The following is a 14,662-nucleotide window of genomic DNA, read 5'->3' on the forward strand; positions in this document are numbered from 1 at the left end:
GGACTTATGTGAATTTGATGGCATCTTAACTATGAATAGTAAAAGATATTTTATTACTTTCATTGATGATTGCTCTGATTTTATTTTCGTATATTTGTTGAAAAATAAAAGTGATGCATTTAATACTTTCAAATTGTTTGTAATTGAAGTAGAAAATCAATTTAATAGAAAGGTTAAAAGACTTTGTAGTGATAGGGGAACTAAGTAGAACTCAGATAGATTTAACGAGTTCTTTAACTCACATGGAATAATACATGTAAAGACTGCACTACACCTTACTCTCTTGAAATGAACGGAAAAGCCAAATGAAAAAATAGAACTTTAGTTGAACTAGTAGTTGCTATTTTACTTAGTTCAGGAGTCACGTTTTATGGGGTGAAATCATCCTTACCGTGTGTTATGTCCTAAATAGAATACCAAAATCTAAAAACACAGTTTTACCTTACGAAGTCCTCAAGAACAAGAAACCAAACTTGTCATACTTTAGAACATGGAGATGTCTAACCTTTGTAAGGATTCTAGACCCTAAAAGAAAAAAGCTAGCTAGTAGAGTCTATGAGTGTGTCTTTATAGGTTATGCCATAAATAGTAAAGCCTATAGGTTCTATGGCCTAGTAAACCAAGTGATCATTGAGTCAAACAATCCCGACTTCTTTGAGGATAGATTTCCTTTTAAATCGAGAAATAGTGGGGGGCTCGAGATCTAGTAGTCTAACCCTAGTTAGGAATCTTACCCCTACAGAGAAAACCGACCCAGCACCTAAAAGAAGCAAAAGAACTAGAATCGCCAAGGATTTTGGAAATGACTTTTAGACTTATAGTGTAGAAGAATACCCTAAATACCTAAAAGTTACCCTGTCCTCTATAGATGCCAACTTATGGCAAGAAGCCATAAATGATGAGATGGATTCTCTTGAGTCAAATAGGACTTGGAACTTAGTAGACCTACCCCTAGGTTGCAAGGCAATAGAGTGCAAATAAATCTTAAGGAAGAAACATAGACCTGATGCAACAATTGGCAAATTTAAAGCTAGGTTAGTGGCAAAGAGTTTTAAACAAAGAGAAAACATAGACTTATTTGACACCTTCTCCCCCGTCACTAGAATTTCCTCAACACGTGTTTTGTTCTCTCTCGTTGCCCTTTATTATTGGATTTTATGTCATAAAACTCGTGGTTTGTTAAACAATAAACTTATTCTAAAATTAAATAAAGTTATTATTGATGTTTGATTCAATAAAGTTGTTATTGAATTTATGAATTGCTTATTTCGTTTAGAAATAAATACAATAAACTAAAAGATCCATGACTATTACATGAATACTTAAACTTTTTGTGGAGACATAAGAGTGAATTAGGTTAAAGTAAATAGTCAAAATGATCTATAGTATATGAATAAGGTTGGATACTTTATTCTGGTAACACTATCAAATGCAACTCACTTTGTAGTCGTTACAAGGAGTTGTAAAGTACTACAAATGAAGTGATCCCTATTTGTTCATGTGGTGATATGAGGAGTGGGGGTGTCCTATGCAATGAGTTTGCATAAGATCGAACCAAGAAATAAGTCAATCTTAATTTATAATGTTGTTTACTGTTTAAGACTGACTATTTCATAACGATGACCTAGGTAACTTAACCTTAATCCTGAGCTAACTATGAACTCCTATTCGAGATTATCCTTAGATTTTCATGGTGAGAGTTGGCTCAACAACATCGATTCAATAAACCTCCTATTTCAGGGGTAAGACCAAGTAGATAGTTAGGGACATAGGGTGCAATTCACTCCTACCCGCTTTCAGGGATAATAGAGAAGTTGTTCCCTTAAGTGTTGACTCCGGGTCTTGAACAAGGGGCCCATCCTCTCATTGGCCCGAGAGGGACTCAGTTTGATGATTGGATCACAAACCAATTGTTCATTAGAGGATTAGTGGAACTTAAGTAACAAGAGGTAATCTCGAGGGTAAAACAATCATTTGACCCAGTCGTTATTACGAACAACCTGTGAAAGGTTAACTTACTCATCATGGTTATATCTAGTGGACACAATATATCTATAGTGAGAGGAATGCAACTACTAGGTTTTAGTGGAGTGACCCGGTAGTTAACAAATGAAGGTTAATTCGGTGTAAAGAGTTTAGCCAATTAATCTTGGATCGTTGGAGCCCATAATCTGTAGGTCCATTAGGTCCCCTATTAGCTCATAAATAGAATTAGCCTTATAATAGTGTGATAAGTTAATTTGAAACATTCAAATTCGAATTAAAGGGAATTAATGATTATATGTGATATAATTACACGTTTAATTTTGAAATTCAACAAAATTAGAGAATTGATTAATATTTAAATATGATTTAAATACTAATTTCATGAATGTGGATTCATGGTGATGAAATTGGTGATAAATTAATTTAATATTTGATATTAAATTAATAGAATTAATTAAATTGTTTAATTAATTAAAATCAATTTTTGTTTAATTTAAAATTAATTAAATTAAAAATTCAATTTCGAGAAAATTAAAATTAAATCGATTTGTCTTTTTAAGATTAAAAATTGATTTGAATTCAATTTTAATTTTATTATAATTGAAATTTAATTCAATTTTTTGAGAAATCCCAAATGTGGGATTTTCCCACTAAAAGCACACACCTTATTCATCATTTCCACTACCAAAATTGAAGTTGGAGTTGGCCAAATTTGATGCAATTTAGATTGCATGATATGGCTAGATAAAAAGGAGAAGGTGAAGTAGAAAGAACCATGCAAGACACTGAATTTCTGCTATGAATTCAATTTTGAAGAAAGAGTTCTTCAAAAAGTTGAGACAGTGCACCTCTCCTCCAATTTTCCTAAGTTCAAGCTTGTTTTGAGTCCCACAACTCAATATAAGACTCCTAGAGGATAGTATGGAAGCTTTAGTAGTAGTCCACAATAAGAATTGGAGGAGATTGCAGGTAAATTTCGTGTTTGAAGAGGATCTTCAAAGGTATGTGCTGAAACCCTCTTGATACCCTATGAACATGCTTAATTTGATGTCAAAATTGAGGAATTAGAATGTTTATTGATCCTGTTTTCTTCTGCTGTGTGTTTCTTTAAACCAATATTTATGACCTCGTAGTACATCAAATGGATGTAAAGACCGCTTTCCTAAACGCTGAACTTGAAGAAGAGATTTACATGGAATAACCTAAGGGCTTTATAGTCCATGGTAAAGAAAATAAGGTTTGTACACTAGATAAATCTCTACATGGTTTGAAACAAGCTCCTAAGCAATGACGTGAAAGGTTTTTTAACCTAATCGTATCTAAAGATTTCAAGGTTAATGAAAGTGACAAATGCATCTACTATAAGTTTGAAAATAATCTCTGCACTATCTTGTGTCTGTATGTAGATGATTTGTTAATCTTTAGGTCGAACTTGCACATCATAAATGATGTGAAAATTACATTGAGTGCAAACTTCGACATGAAAGACTTAGGAGAAGTAAGTGAATTCTTAGGCATAAAAGTGACCAGATCTGAAAAGGGAATTTATTTGGATCAACCTTACTATATAGGAAAGATTCTAAAGAAATATAATTACTTTGAATGTAAACCAACATGTACTCCTTATGACCCTAGTGTTAAGTGGTTCAAGAATACTGGTGATAATATTAATCAATCTGAGTATGTGAGCATCATAGAAAGTCTTAGATATGCTACTGATTGCACTAGACTTGACATAGCTCATGCTGTAGGATTATTTTGTAGGTTTACAAGCAGACCTAGTATAGAGTTGCTATAAAAAGGGTTATGAGGTATTTGAAGAAAACCCTCAACATGGAATTACATTATTAGAAGTTTCCCATTTTCCTGGAAGGATTTAGTGATGCTGACTGGAACTCCTTCTCGGATGATTCAAAGGCTACAAGTAGCTAGATCTTTAATATAGCAGGTGGAACTACTAGATCTTTAATATAGCAAGCAGAGCTATCTCTTGGAAGTCCAAGAAACAGACTATTTTAGCACAATCTACGATGAAGTCAGAAATGATAGCACGAGCAACAACTATGAAGAAGCAGGTTGGCTTAGAAGTTTAGAGATTCCTCTATGGGAAAAGCCGATACCAACCATATTGATCCACTGCGATAGTACTGCAGCAATCGCAAAAGTTCAGAACCCTTATTACAACGAAAAAAGATGACAAATATGTCGTAAGCACAGTATCATTAGTGGGTTTCTCACTACTGGTGCAGTTAGAGTGGATCATATACGGACTGATGAAAACTTGACAGATCCTTTGACGAAAGGATTGACTAGAGAGATGGTTTTCAAAACCTCAGAAAGGATGAAACTCTTGCCCATAGAGAGATGAATCACTGTGAGAAAAACCCAACCTATAGATTGGAGATCCCAAGAAATAGGTTCAACGGGTAATAATTGATCACAACTGATACAAAATGAATCATGCTAAAACTAACATAAAATCCCCTTCCTATGACCTAGAATCTGAGCATGATATCCTGAAGCGTAAGAAAGGTTGAACTTAATTCTTAATGAGATCTATACTTGATGTCAAGTGGGGTACTTAGCTACAAGAGTACTCTTGATAAACTCACCTATGTGAATGTGGAAGTGGAGCCGCTTCCTTTGGAGTTTTCAGACAAACTCTCTAGAGCGTTCACTAAATCGGGATATACGTACTAGGTCTTAAAGCACAGGCTTTCAAATTACACCCTAATGATACTATATATGAGATGCTGTTAGAGATAGAGTTCAAAACCAAGGGTTACTCTAGTATATTTTGAATCATCTACACTACGTAAAGGTTCAAGTCGTAAGACACCTTTGCTTATGCACAGTGTTGTATAGACTGATATTGCTCGATAAATTTTTTTTTTCTTATGTTTTAAATTTTCAAGTGGGCGATTGTTGGGTGAAAATTCAAGTTTTAGAAGAAAAGGAAAAAACTTTTGGTTGAGAATCCTACATTGGTTATTTTTTAGAGGGGAGTCTTCTTCTCATACGCTCATCTTGAACTTTGGGTTTGGGCCCCAAAGGGTACCCATATTTTAGAGGCAGTGAGAAGATAGACCAATGTGGGTTCGGTGATACCGCTGCCATCCGGTCGGACGGACGAGGCGAGACATGCATGTGTGATTATTTTTATTTTTAATAATAATAATAAAATTATTATTATTATTTTTTAATTTTAATTTTATTTTACTTTAATAATTTTTTTTTCTTTTCATCTTTCAATCGAAACCGAACCAACATGTGTCGCTCGTGAGCCGATCTAAGTCCTCCGCGCGTTTCGTGCATGCGCCTGCACGTTCAGTGGCTGCCCGTTTCGTCTGTTGGCCCTCTACACTTATTAAAGGCGCAGACCTTCAACTTCTTCATCATCTCAGCTTCTGTTTCCAAACTTCACCGAATTCTCTCTCAGACCCTTTTCTTTTTACATTTTGGTTTTCCAAACAAATCAGTTTGAAGAGTGTGAGTTTTTCGGTTGAATATAGTGCATTTTCAATTGAGACATTTTTGGGTTGTTTTATTTTGTGGATGACGTGGCAATGCCACACTTAAGCAGAACTGCAAAACGTCTTAAAAAGAGCGAGATCCATGATTCAACCTATAATGAATTTCTGTTTTATAGGTTCCACGTTTCTGACGACTGCCGTTCGTGACTGTTCGCTACTATCAAGTTTCACTTTCGGAGGGTTGCCGATTCCAATTGTTCCTGGCCTCCTAAATCTGCCATGCAACAATCACCAGCTACTTCAAATCTTGAGCAACACCTCTTTCAATTATCCTTCCATATTACTCCACCTTGTCCTATCATCACCAGAAAGGAAGCGTGGCTATAATTTAAAATTCATTTAATAAACGTTTAATTATTTTTATAATGTAGCATTAAAATATGGTACCAAGATAATGTCAGAAAATCATTATACATTAAAAATTCATTAAGCCATGACTCCCGAATAAGGTTTTCAAGATTGTTAAAAGAAGTAACCTCATATGCGTTTATATATAATATATAAAATACAAATTTTACAGAAAAATGACGTTTGAGCTAGATTATTATTATTATTATCGGTGGCGGAGCCAGAAATCTTACATAGGGATACTATATCATTAAAAAATTGTAAAAAAAAATATTCATAATTCCATACTAATTTAATACATACTACAACTGCTTCTACTAATTTTCATATTTTGAAATCGATCCAAATTTCTTGAAATGAAGAATATAATTATGAGACTGAAAAGGACATTGTTGTAAATATGTATAGGAACTTGATCTTAAATATTATTATTATATTTAAAAATTTTAGTTCATAGACTAGGATCTGTAAGTAGTTCTCCTAATCAAAATCAAAGGTATATTTTCTTTTTGAAGATGATGAAGATGTGGTTTTTATTGTTATTTTAAAAGAAATATCTCTTCATATTGATATAGACCCTACAAAAGTATTATCAATAAAAGTATTATGATTTTATTACATAGATTTAAAAGTATGAAAATTAAAAAAATTGAGAAAATTTTGAAACTTACTTGTGAACGGTATGATATGTATATACTCATGAGAAACGAGAAAATTATCTTATAGTTTAACTCTAAAATTAATTAGAATAAATATATACGAAGTAATACAAACTAAAAATTAGGGGAAAAAAATCAACGATACTTTTTCAATAGAATATTATCGAGATTCGAGAGTGGAAATTTATGATCAAAAGAAATTGCTGTTGATTTTTTTTTTTTTAATTTTAATTTTTGAGGCAACAACTATAAAATTTAAGTTAAGAGTTGTATTTTTAGAAAACCTAAATTAATTTTTTTATTATTGTCTTTTTTTAATAGAAAATTTAGGATTTCAACTCAAACCCTTGTTCATTAGTATGTACAGTACACCTCCACTGCAAAATATAATAAGTTGAAGAGGGACACGTGTCTCTGATCTCTATGTGGGTCTACCGGTGATTATTATTATTATCATCATCATTATTTATGAATTTTAATAAGCTGATTATTCGACTATCAATTTATGCAATAGTCCAACTCAATTTTATGCAAAACTATTGGTTTGGTTGAAATTAATGAATTCATAGAGATTTAACTTTTCTTTTTTGGGGTTAAAATTTAGTGAGTAAAATAGCAAAAATGGAATATAAAGGGGATAATTCCAAGACAACTCTTTTAAGTTTGAAATTCTTTTAAAATTGAATTATTATCCTTTTGTAAAATTAATTAGGGTTAATCAATTATAAGATTGTGTATTTAAATTACTTAAGTAGCTTAATTGATAATTATATGACATATTTTAGGCATACATTAAATCCTTACCCTTAGACATATATTTGATATTAAACTTCTTTGTTCTATATCACAGTAAACTTTTTGGCAAAAAATCAATAATATATATCCCTGAAGGGTTTTTTTTTTCTTTTTTAATTAAAAGCCCCTAAACTCAAGAGTTGTATTAATTAATACTCAAAAGTACTAATAATTGTATTAATCATGAATTAATTCAGACCCTTTATTAGAATTTTGTTAACCACTAAGACATAATTAACACATGTATATATAAAATATTTAAATCTAGAGATAAACATGTAATAATTGGAATCAAATAGGTTAATAGGTTGTATATGTTGTTTTTCATTAATATCATAATATGATACTAATTTTTTTCTATTTTTAAGTCTCTATATTCTCTACTCATTTAAGAAGAACTATGCGCTCGGAGTTCGAGAGAAGAATAATTTTAAATTAACATAAAGTGAAACAAAATTATAAGTTACTAAGAGAGAGTGTGAATTAGAATTTAAATAATATTATCAAACCTTAAATCCACCAAATTCCTAGAACAAAACAAACAATTAAAAAATAAATATTATAGAAAAAATTATAATTTTTCTCACTTTTGATGGGGTGAAACAAATGTAAAAGGGAAATTAACTCTGGTTTATATCAAGATATATCAAATAGGTGACAATCTAAATAAACCAGATTGGACCCCAATGCATACAAAACTTAATATAATTAATGTGATAAAACTTGTACTTATCAGGTATTCAAAGGCCATTACCACCCTCAAAACAACTCAACCACATCATTGTTCTTTTTATTAAGATATAATAAAAATTAATAATGAAGACAATAAATCATAATTTGGTTCTTGAATTCACATCTCTAATCTTTATAATCTCAAGGTTTTAAATATTGTTTTGGTCCTTATACTTTCAATTTTGGTTCATTTTCGTCATTATACTTTTAAAAAAATTTCTATTCTTTAAAAGTAAAAATGAAGAGATCAAAATGACAACTTTTAAAAAAAATATAAGGACCAAAATGAAACAAAATTAAAAGTACAAAGACTAAAATGAATATTTTTAATATATAGGAACCAAAATAAATAAAAATCGAAAGTATAAGGATCAAAATAAACTAAAACCAAAAGTATAGAAATTAAAGTAATATTTAAAGCTAATTGCAAATATATATAGATTCTTTAATTTGTAGTATTTGCATAAAAACCCATTCCAATCATTAGCATTTAACTCTAATGACCTCATTCGTGTTAGAAATAATGCAAAAAATTATAATAAACAAAACATTTGGAAGAATATGATAAGTCTCTTTTGTTGATAATTTTCTTTTTCAGTTTTCAATTTTTGAAAATAAAACTTTTATAGGAATACTAACTACTTACACATTCAGTATATAAATTTAGTTTCTGTCACTTTTGAAAGATACATTTTGAATCTTAAACTAAACAAAAATAAAACATGTTTAAAACTGCCTTTTTCTTTTAGTTTTAAAACAGACTGGAAGTATTTTGAAAAAGGTAGATTGGAATAAAATTAGGGTTTGATTCGAATTTAGAATAGAAGATGAGATGAATCAAATGTGTGAATAGCTGAATCGATGAGGAATCCAATTACTATATTCAAAATGTCGACATAATTATAGAACTATATCCTAATTGGATGGTATTCTATATAAGGTTGCTTCATGGTACACCAAATCATCGCTCTTTTATAATTATGATGTTTCTTATATCACTTTAAATTGGAAGACATTCCTTTAGCTTCTCTTTTTTTTTTTTTTGCTTTTCATTTGCTTTTGACTTTGAGCGCTCTTCTATAGTCCATGCCTTGTACTTATCTTTTGACCTAATGAATCGTTTTTGAACAGGAGATATGATGAATAATGTTGACTTAGTTTAGGTATTCAGGTGTAATTACTGAACCTTTCATCGTTTAAGAAAAAAAAGATATAGTTGTGAAAAAAAAAGAGTAAATTCCATTATATATTTATTATTATTGCCATTTCCTACTTCATTTGACTTGTCTATCTTCTTATGTTTTTGGGTTTTACACCAATGGGGAGAAGTGGAAACCTAATTCATAAAGAAAGCTACAAAATGTGATTCCTTAAATTTCCATAGCTATTTATTGTGTATGTTTTTGTGAAACAATTATGCAATCCATTGGGTTCATATACTTGTCGACTTCTTATTACATTTATTGCAAAAATGTATTTTATAATGTTTTTCCATTATTATTTGATATTATTCAACCTAAATGTCTGTAGATTCCTTTTTCTTAATCCCTATGTCAAATGATGTTTTGCCTTGCATAAGTTTTTCCTCCCAATTTTAGTTTAATTAGACGAGTTTATTAGATTTTCATTTCTTTCTTTTTTATTTGAACGGCGAGCGCATCCGTTCATTTACTAACTTAAATTTTTGGGTCAATCGGTGATTTAAGATGGTATCAAAAGAGGTGGTCTAGGAAGGTCATGTGTTCAAATTCCTACAATGTTTTTTTCATTGCCCAAATAATATTGATTTTAATATTTCAAGCCCACAAATAAGGATGATATATAATTAAATTTACTTTCACCTACTAACTTAAGCTTTTGGGTCAATCGGTTATTTAAGAATATGCTAAAAAATGGACAATGTAGAAGTTTTTTTAAAAGAAAATATCACTCTAATATCAAACATGAGCAATATATTAAATTTAACTGATTTATAAAGACTAAAATACTTAAATTTATCAATTTTTTATGCATATTTTAATTGAAAATTTCTCTAAAACTACGAGTAATTCGCACTAGAAAAGAAGTCTCTAGTATTATTTTTGTTAGAATAAATGGTATGTGACTTTTTGTGAAGTTGTATTGTTTCATGAATGAATATGTCATTTTTAAAATAACCAAATTGAAGAATAGACACGACTATTCGAATGGCCTGAACAGTATATAAATACGTCTCTTCTTCAAATTGTTTTTAGACAAACTTTTTCATAAACATTTTACTCTTATAAAACTTTTGTCCATTTTTATAAATTTGTGCAAATTTGGTTTATTTCCACAAAGTGTAGTTCGTTATATCTTATGAATAGGGTGCTACTTCCATAAAAAAAGTCAATCTTTTCTATCCTGGGAGACAATTATTCAAAAAACTCAGGCATTCAAGTGAGTAGAATTGTCTTAAGGAGGCAACGTGAAGTTGTTAGGCTCAAATTCTCTTCAGTATACCAAGTTCTATATTTTCTGATTTTTTATGATCTTACTATCCATTTAACAATTTTAAGCATGTTAATGAAGTGCATTTACAAATGATTTGATATTAAAACATGTTTAAAATTTTGAAATGGACAATACCCTTCTAATCGCCTAAATGATTCACACCCATTAAATATTTTTATTTTTGACAAGATACTAACTTGATGTTTGGAGTGTTGAGTTGAGTTATAAAATCTAGAATTAATATAATAGAGTTAGGAAGTCAGTGTTTGAGGTGTACAGTTATGAAAATAGGATTTCTCGATAAATGTGCAAAAAAAGAGAAAGAAGAAGATGAAGTTTGGTGGAGTTCAATTATATAATACCAACTTATGAAGTTAGTGGGCCAAATACGCCGTTAAAAGTAAATGCGAGGTATATATGTATAAACAAATTACAAAACATAGATTTATGTACTTCAATTAAAAGTTAAAGTAGATGTGTTTTACCTATTCATCTCATATACCTTCTCAATCTCTCTCTTTTAATATTCAACATCCTTAAAACTTCATGTGTTTCGATCAAATTATTTTGAAATAAACCGATTATTAATGCCAAAATTGAAGGAAAAGATAGCAAAATTACAAAATACAATAAACATTATTAAGAATTAATTAATCTATATATTTAATCAAAGGAGAAATTCCAACCATGTCATTAAGAGACAATTATATTCTTAACCATTATTCATGTTCTTTAATTATCATATAGCTAATAAGTTTAGCTATGTTTTTATAACATAGATAAGAGAAACCTAGGATTCCCTATAGTGTCACTCTCTATTTATAAATGTATATTTCAATTCAAATAATATTGGCCCTAAATTTTCACAGCTATGTATAGTACAAGTTTTAAATCCTTATTAAATATGTTTGTGTATATAAATATTTAATGGACATATCTTAAATTACCTATATTTAAAATTAAATGTTACATTGTACAAAATGAAATTAAGTATGGAGGTTGAAGAACCGACATAGTTGGCGAAACTCTGAAGCATATATATATATATATATATATATATATATATATATTTATATTTATAAGCATTTTTCAACTAATTTATTACACATTTACGAGCTTGACAATTATGGATATGCAACTAAAATTTGCAAAGAGTTTGGCCCCTTTCTTCAGTTCCACCATTTTCCCTAATTAAAAATAGCAAAAAAGAAGGAAAAAAAAAAGTTAAAATTGGAATTTGAGGCTCACACATTCCAATTCTCTAACATAAAATTACAAATTAATCTCTTAAATTAGAAAATTGAAGAATCAGAAGGAGAAGAATTGACTAAATTAAGAATGCTATTCCAATAATTCTTGTTATCTTCATAATAATCATTCCCACTTCCATTTTCAGAGTCTTGATCACCACCTCCATTATCAGATTGACTTCTTTGATCATGATCATCTGCATTGTTGTTAAGAAGAAGATTAGTGAATCCTTCTTCAACAATTGAATTATTATTATTGTTATTATGATCTTTTGTTGTTGTTCTTAATGATTCAGCCGTCCATGTTGCTTGATGATCAATAGACAATGTCATTTCATGAGATGTAAATGACATCGAATTATTCTCAAAACCCTGATCTTTGTATTGATCTTGTAATTGGCTTGATGAATTCCCAAATCCCTCTTCTTTCCACTCATGACCACAAGAACTTGAACTTCCTACAAACTCAATCATGGCTATTGAATTCTCTCCTCCACTTCCCGTAAAAGTCAACGTCGATGTAGGAGATTCCAGGTGATGATCACCGCCAATTCCACGGCCTAGAACACCACCGTTTCCTTAAAAAATATATATATATATATCATAACTCATCAGCTTAAACTTTCAGATTTTTTACTAAGAGATACAAGTTGAATGATATTATACGTACCGGGGTTCCAGGGTTTCAATGACGGGATGGTGGGGGGATCGGGTTTGGTCAAAAGGTGAGGAATTGAAGAAGAAGTAGTACGTAGTCTTGATTCTCTAACAAGCCTAGCTTCAGCTTCAAGGCGAGCACTTTCCCATTGAGCAATGTGGCTTAAATTAGCAGCATTTTTAGAGTGGGCATCACCAGTGAGTAAAGAGTCATTTTTGGGCTTGTGGGTAACTGGGTCAATACCCATTTTAGCCAATCTTTTCTTAAGATGTGTATTCCAATAATTTTTTATCTCATTATCTGTTCTTTTTGGCAAGTGAGTTGCAATGGCTGACCACCTAACAAGTAACAACCACATAAACAAACAACAACAACAACAGTCGTTTCAAAGACAAATAAAAGACATTGAATGATTGAAATTGTTAAGTACTTTGACAATGGTCTTTTTTTCTTCGTTTTGTTTGGTCGGTTTGACGGGTGAAGATGAGGGTTTTCTTTTTTTAAGATAAATTTTCAAACCCAGTTTGTATTTGTGTAGAAATTTGGTTGATGTGTTATATTTACAAGAGTTCACGTGTCAGAAAGACTCGTAATTTTAATCATGAAACCAATGGAAAACACCACCCCCCCTCCCCCATCAAAATCTGTGCAATCTCATCCCAAAAAGATCCGATTTTTTTTTTTTTTCTCTCTTGAATTGAATAGCAATGGAGTCGGTAATAATCTCCTTTCTTTTTAAATTTATGTTTATTTTTTAAACCAATTTTTCAACTATATTTTTCACATTTTAAAGAAACATTAAAATTTTTTGAAAATTACGACCATTTTTTTATGTCCCGTTTGGTAACTATATATATTTTTTTTTTTTTATTTAAGCTTATATTTTCACCTCCAAATTTCTTCGTTTGTGTTATTATTTTTTTACCAATAATTTAAAAACTAAAAAAAGTAGCTTTTAAAAAGTTGTTTTTGTTTTTGGAATTTGAGTAATTCAACCATTGTATTTAACAAAGATACAAATCATTGTAAGAAATGGGAAAGAAATAGGTTTAATTTTCAAAAAACAGAAAACAAAATGGTTATCAAACGTGACTTTAATTTTGGTTTTTTGTTTTCGAAAATTAAGCCTATAAACACTACTTCTACCTCCAAATTTCTTTTTTTTATTATCTATTTTCTATCAATGGTTTTAGAAATAAGCCAAATTTTGAAAACTAAAAAAAGTAATGTTTAAAAATTTTGTTTTTTGTTTTTAAAATTTGGCTAAGAATTCAACCATTTTATTAAAAAAAATGTAAATCATTGTAAGAAATGGAGAGGAAATAAACTTAATTTTCAATAACCAAAAACAAAAAACAAGATCATTACCAACAGGATTGTACATTTTTTAATTTTTAAATTTCGGGTTGATTTTAAATACATTAGTAAAAAGGGAATAACAAACAATATTTATAAATTTTTAAAAAATTAAAAACAAAAAATCAAATAACAATCCAACTCTGTCTAATTTTTTTTTTCTGGTTCAGCCAGAGGTGAGAAAATCGAGAAAATAAATAATGAAGAACAAGATAAAATTTCAAAGACCTAGGCGAGAAAAAAAACCCTAAAACAAAGGTTTCTTCCCATTTTTGTGTGTATTTGGAGGAGAAAAAGGTCATTTTCTTCCTCAACCAAAAAACAAACAAACAAACAAACAAAGAGAGTACCTGTTGCCTAGAAGAGCATGGAGTTGAATAATGGTCTGTTCTTCTTGCAAGCTGAATTTTCCTCTCTTAATGTCAGGTCTAAGATAATTAATCCATCTCAATCTACAACTCTTTCCACATCTTTGAAGCCCTATAATCACAATATTATTCACCAATAACACAATAGTAATTAATCCTTTAAAAAAAACCATTAATTTCCACATTACAAAGAAAAAAAAAAGAGAAATACCAGCTTTAGAAGGCAAGGCCCTCCAGCTTCCATGGCCATTTTCATTAATATAATCCAAAAGCTTTTGATCTTCTTCAGGTGTCCATGGCCCTTTCTTCAACCCCACTTTGTCACAGCAAGGTGACCTTCCCATTACAGAAACCGTCGACACAGCCAAAAATTCTTGTAGCGTAGAACCAAATTATGTTGTGGCCAAACCCAAATGAGTTTATGAAGATAGTTTTAAGCTAAGGGATTTCAAGAGAGAGTGAAGAAGAAAAAACAGAAGTGAGAGTGTGGTTTGTAAATGAAGAG

The 14,662-nt window shown here is 30.3% G+C and overlaps 1 protein-coding gene across 2 annotated transcripts; it reads right to left on the bottom strand.

Moving 5' to 3' along the window:
• Positions 1 to 11,538: 11,538 nt before the first annotated feature.
• LOC120079397 (transcription factor MYB16-like) lies at positions 11,539 to 14,662 on the bottom strand. Of its 2 annotated transcripts, none has more exons than XM_039033562.1 (4): positions 14,369 to 14,662; positions 14,140 to 14,269; positions 12,446 to 12,771; positions 11,539 to 12,335 (listed from the first exon to the last, which is right to left on the bottom strand). In XM_039033562.1, the coding sequence occupies exons 1-4, from the start codon at positions 14,499 to 14,501 to the stop codon at positions 11,818 to 11,820; spliced, it is 1,107 nt and encodes a 368-aa protein (XP_038889490.1). In that variant the 5' UTR covers positions 14,502 to 14,662; the 3' UTR covers positions 11,539 to 11,817. The 2 variants fall into 2 exon arrangements, with proteins under 2 accessions (XP_038889490.1, XP_038889489.1); XM_039033561.1 differs by having other exon boundaries at positions 11,539 to 12,353.

The sequence above is a fragment of the Benincasa hispida genome, chromosome 6 (assembly GCF_009727055.1).
Source record: "Benincasa hispida cultivar B227 chromosome 6, ASM972705v1, whole genome shotgun sequence".
Classification (NCBI taxonomy): domain Eukaryota; kingdom Viridiplantae; phylum Streptophyta; class Magnoliopsida; order Cucurbitales; family Cucurbitaceae; genus Benincasa; species Benincasa hispida.

Bases quoted from the DNA above. Each gene is read 5' to 3' on its own strand.
- LOC120079397 (XM_039033561.1), bottom strand. From the start codon at position 14,501: ATGGGAAGGTCACCTTGCTGTGACAAAGTGGGGTTGAAGAAAGGGCCA. The intron at 14,270-14,368 runs GTATTTCTCTTT...TTGTGATTATAG, and splicing joins GGCCTTGCCTTCTAAAGCTG to GGCTTCAAAGATGTGGAAAG. The intron at 12,354-12,445 runs GTACGTATAATA...ATATTTTTTAAG, and splicing joins ATTGAAACCCTGGAACCCCG to GAAACGGTGGTGTTCTAGGC.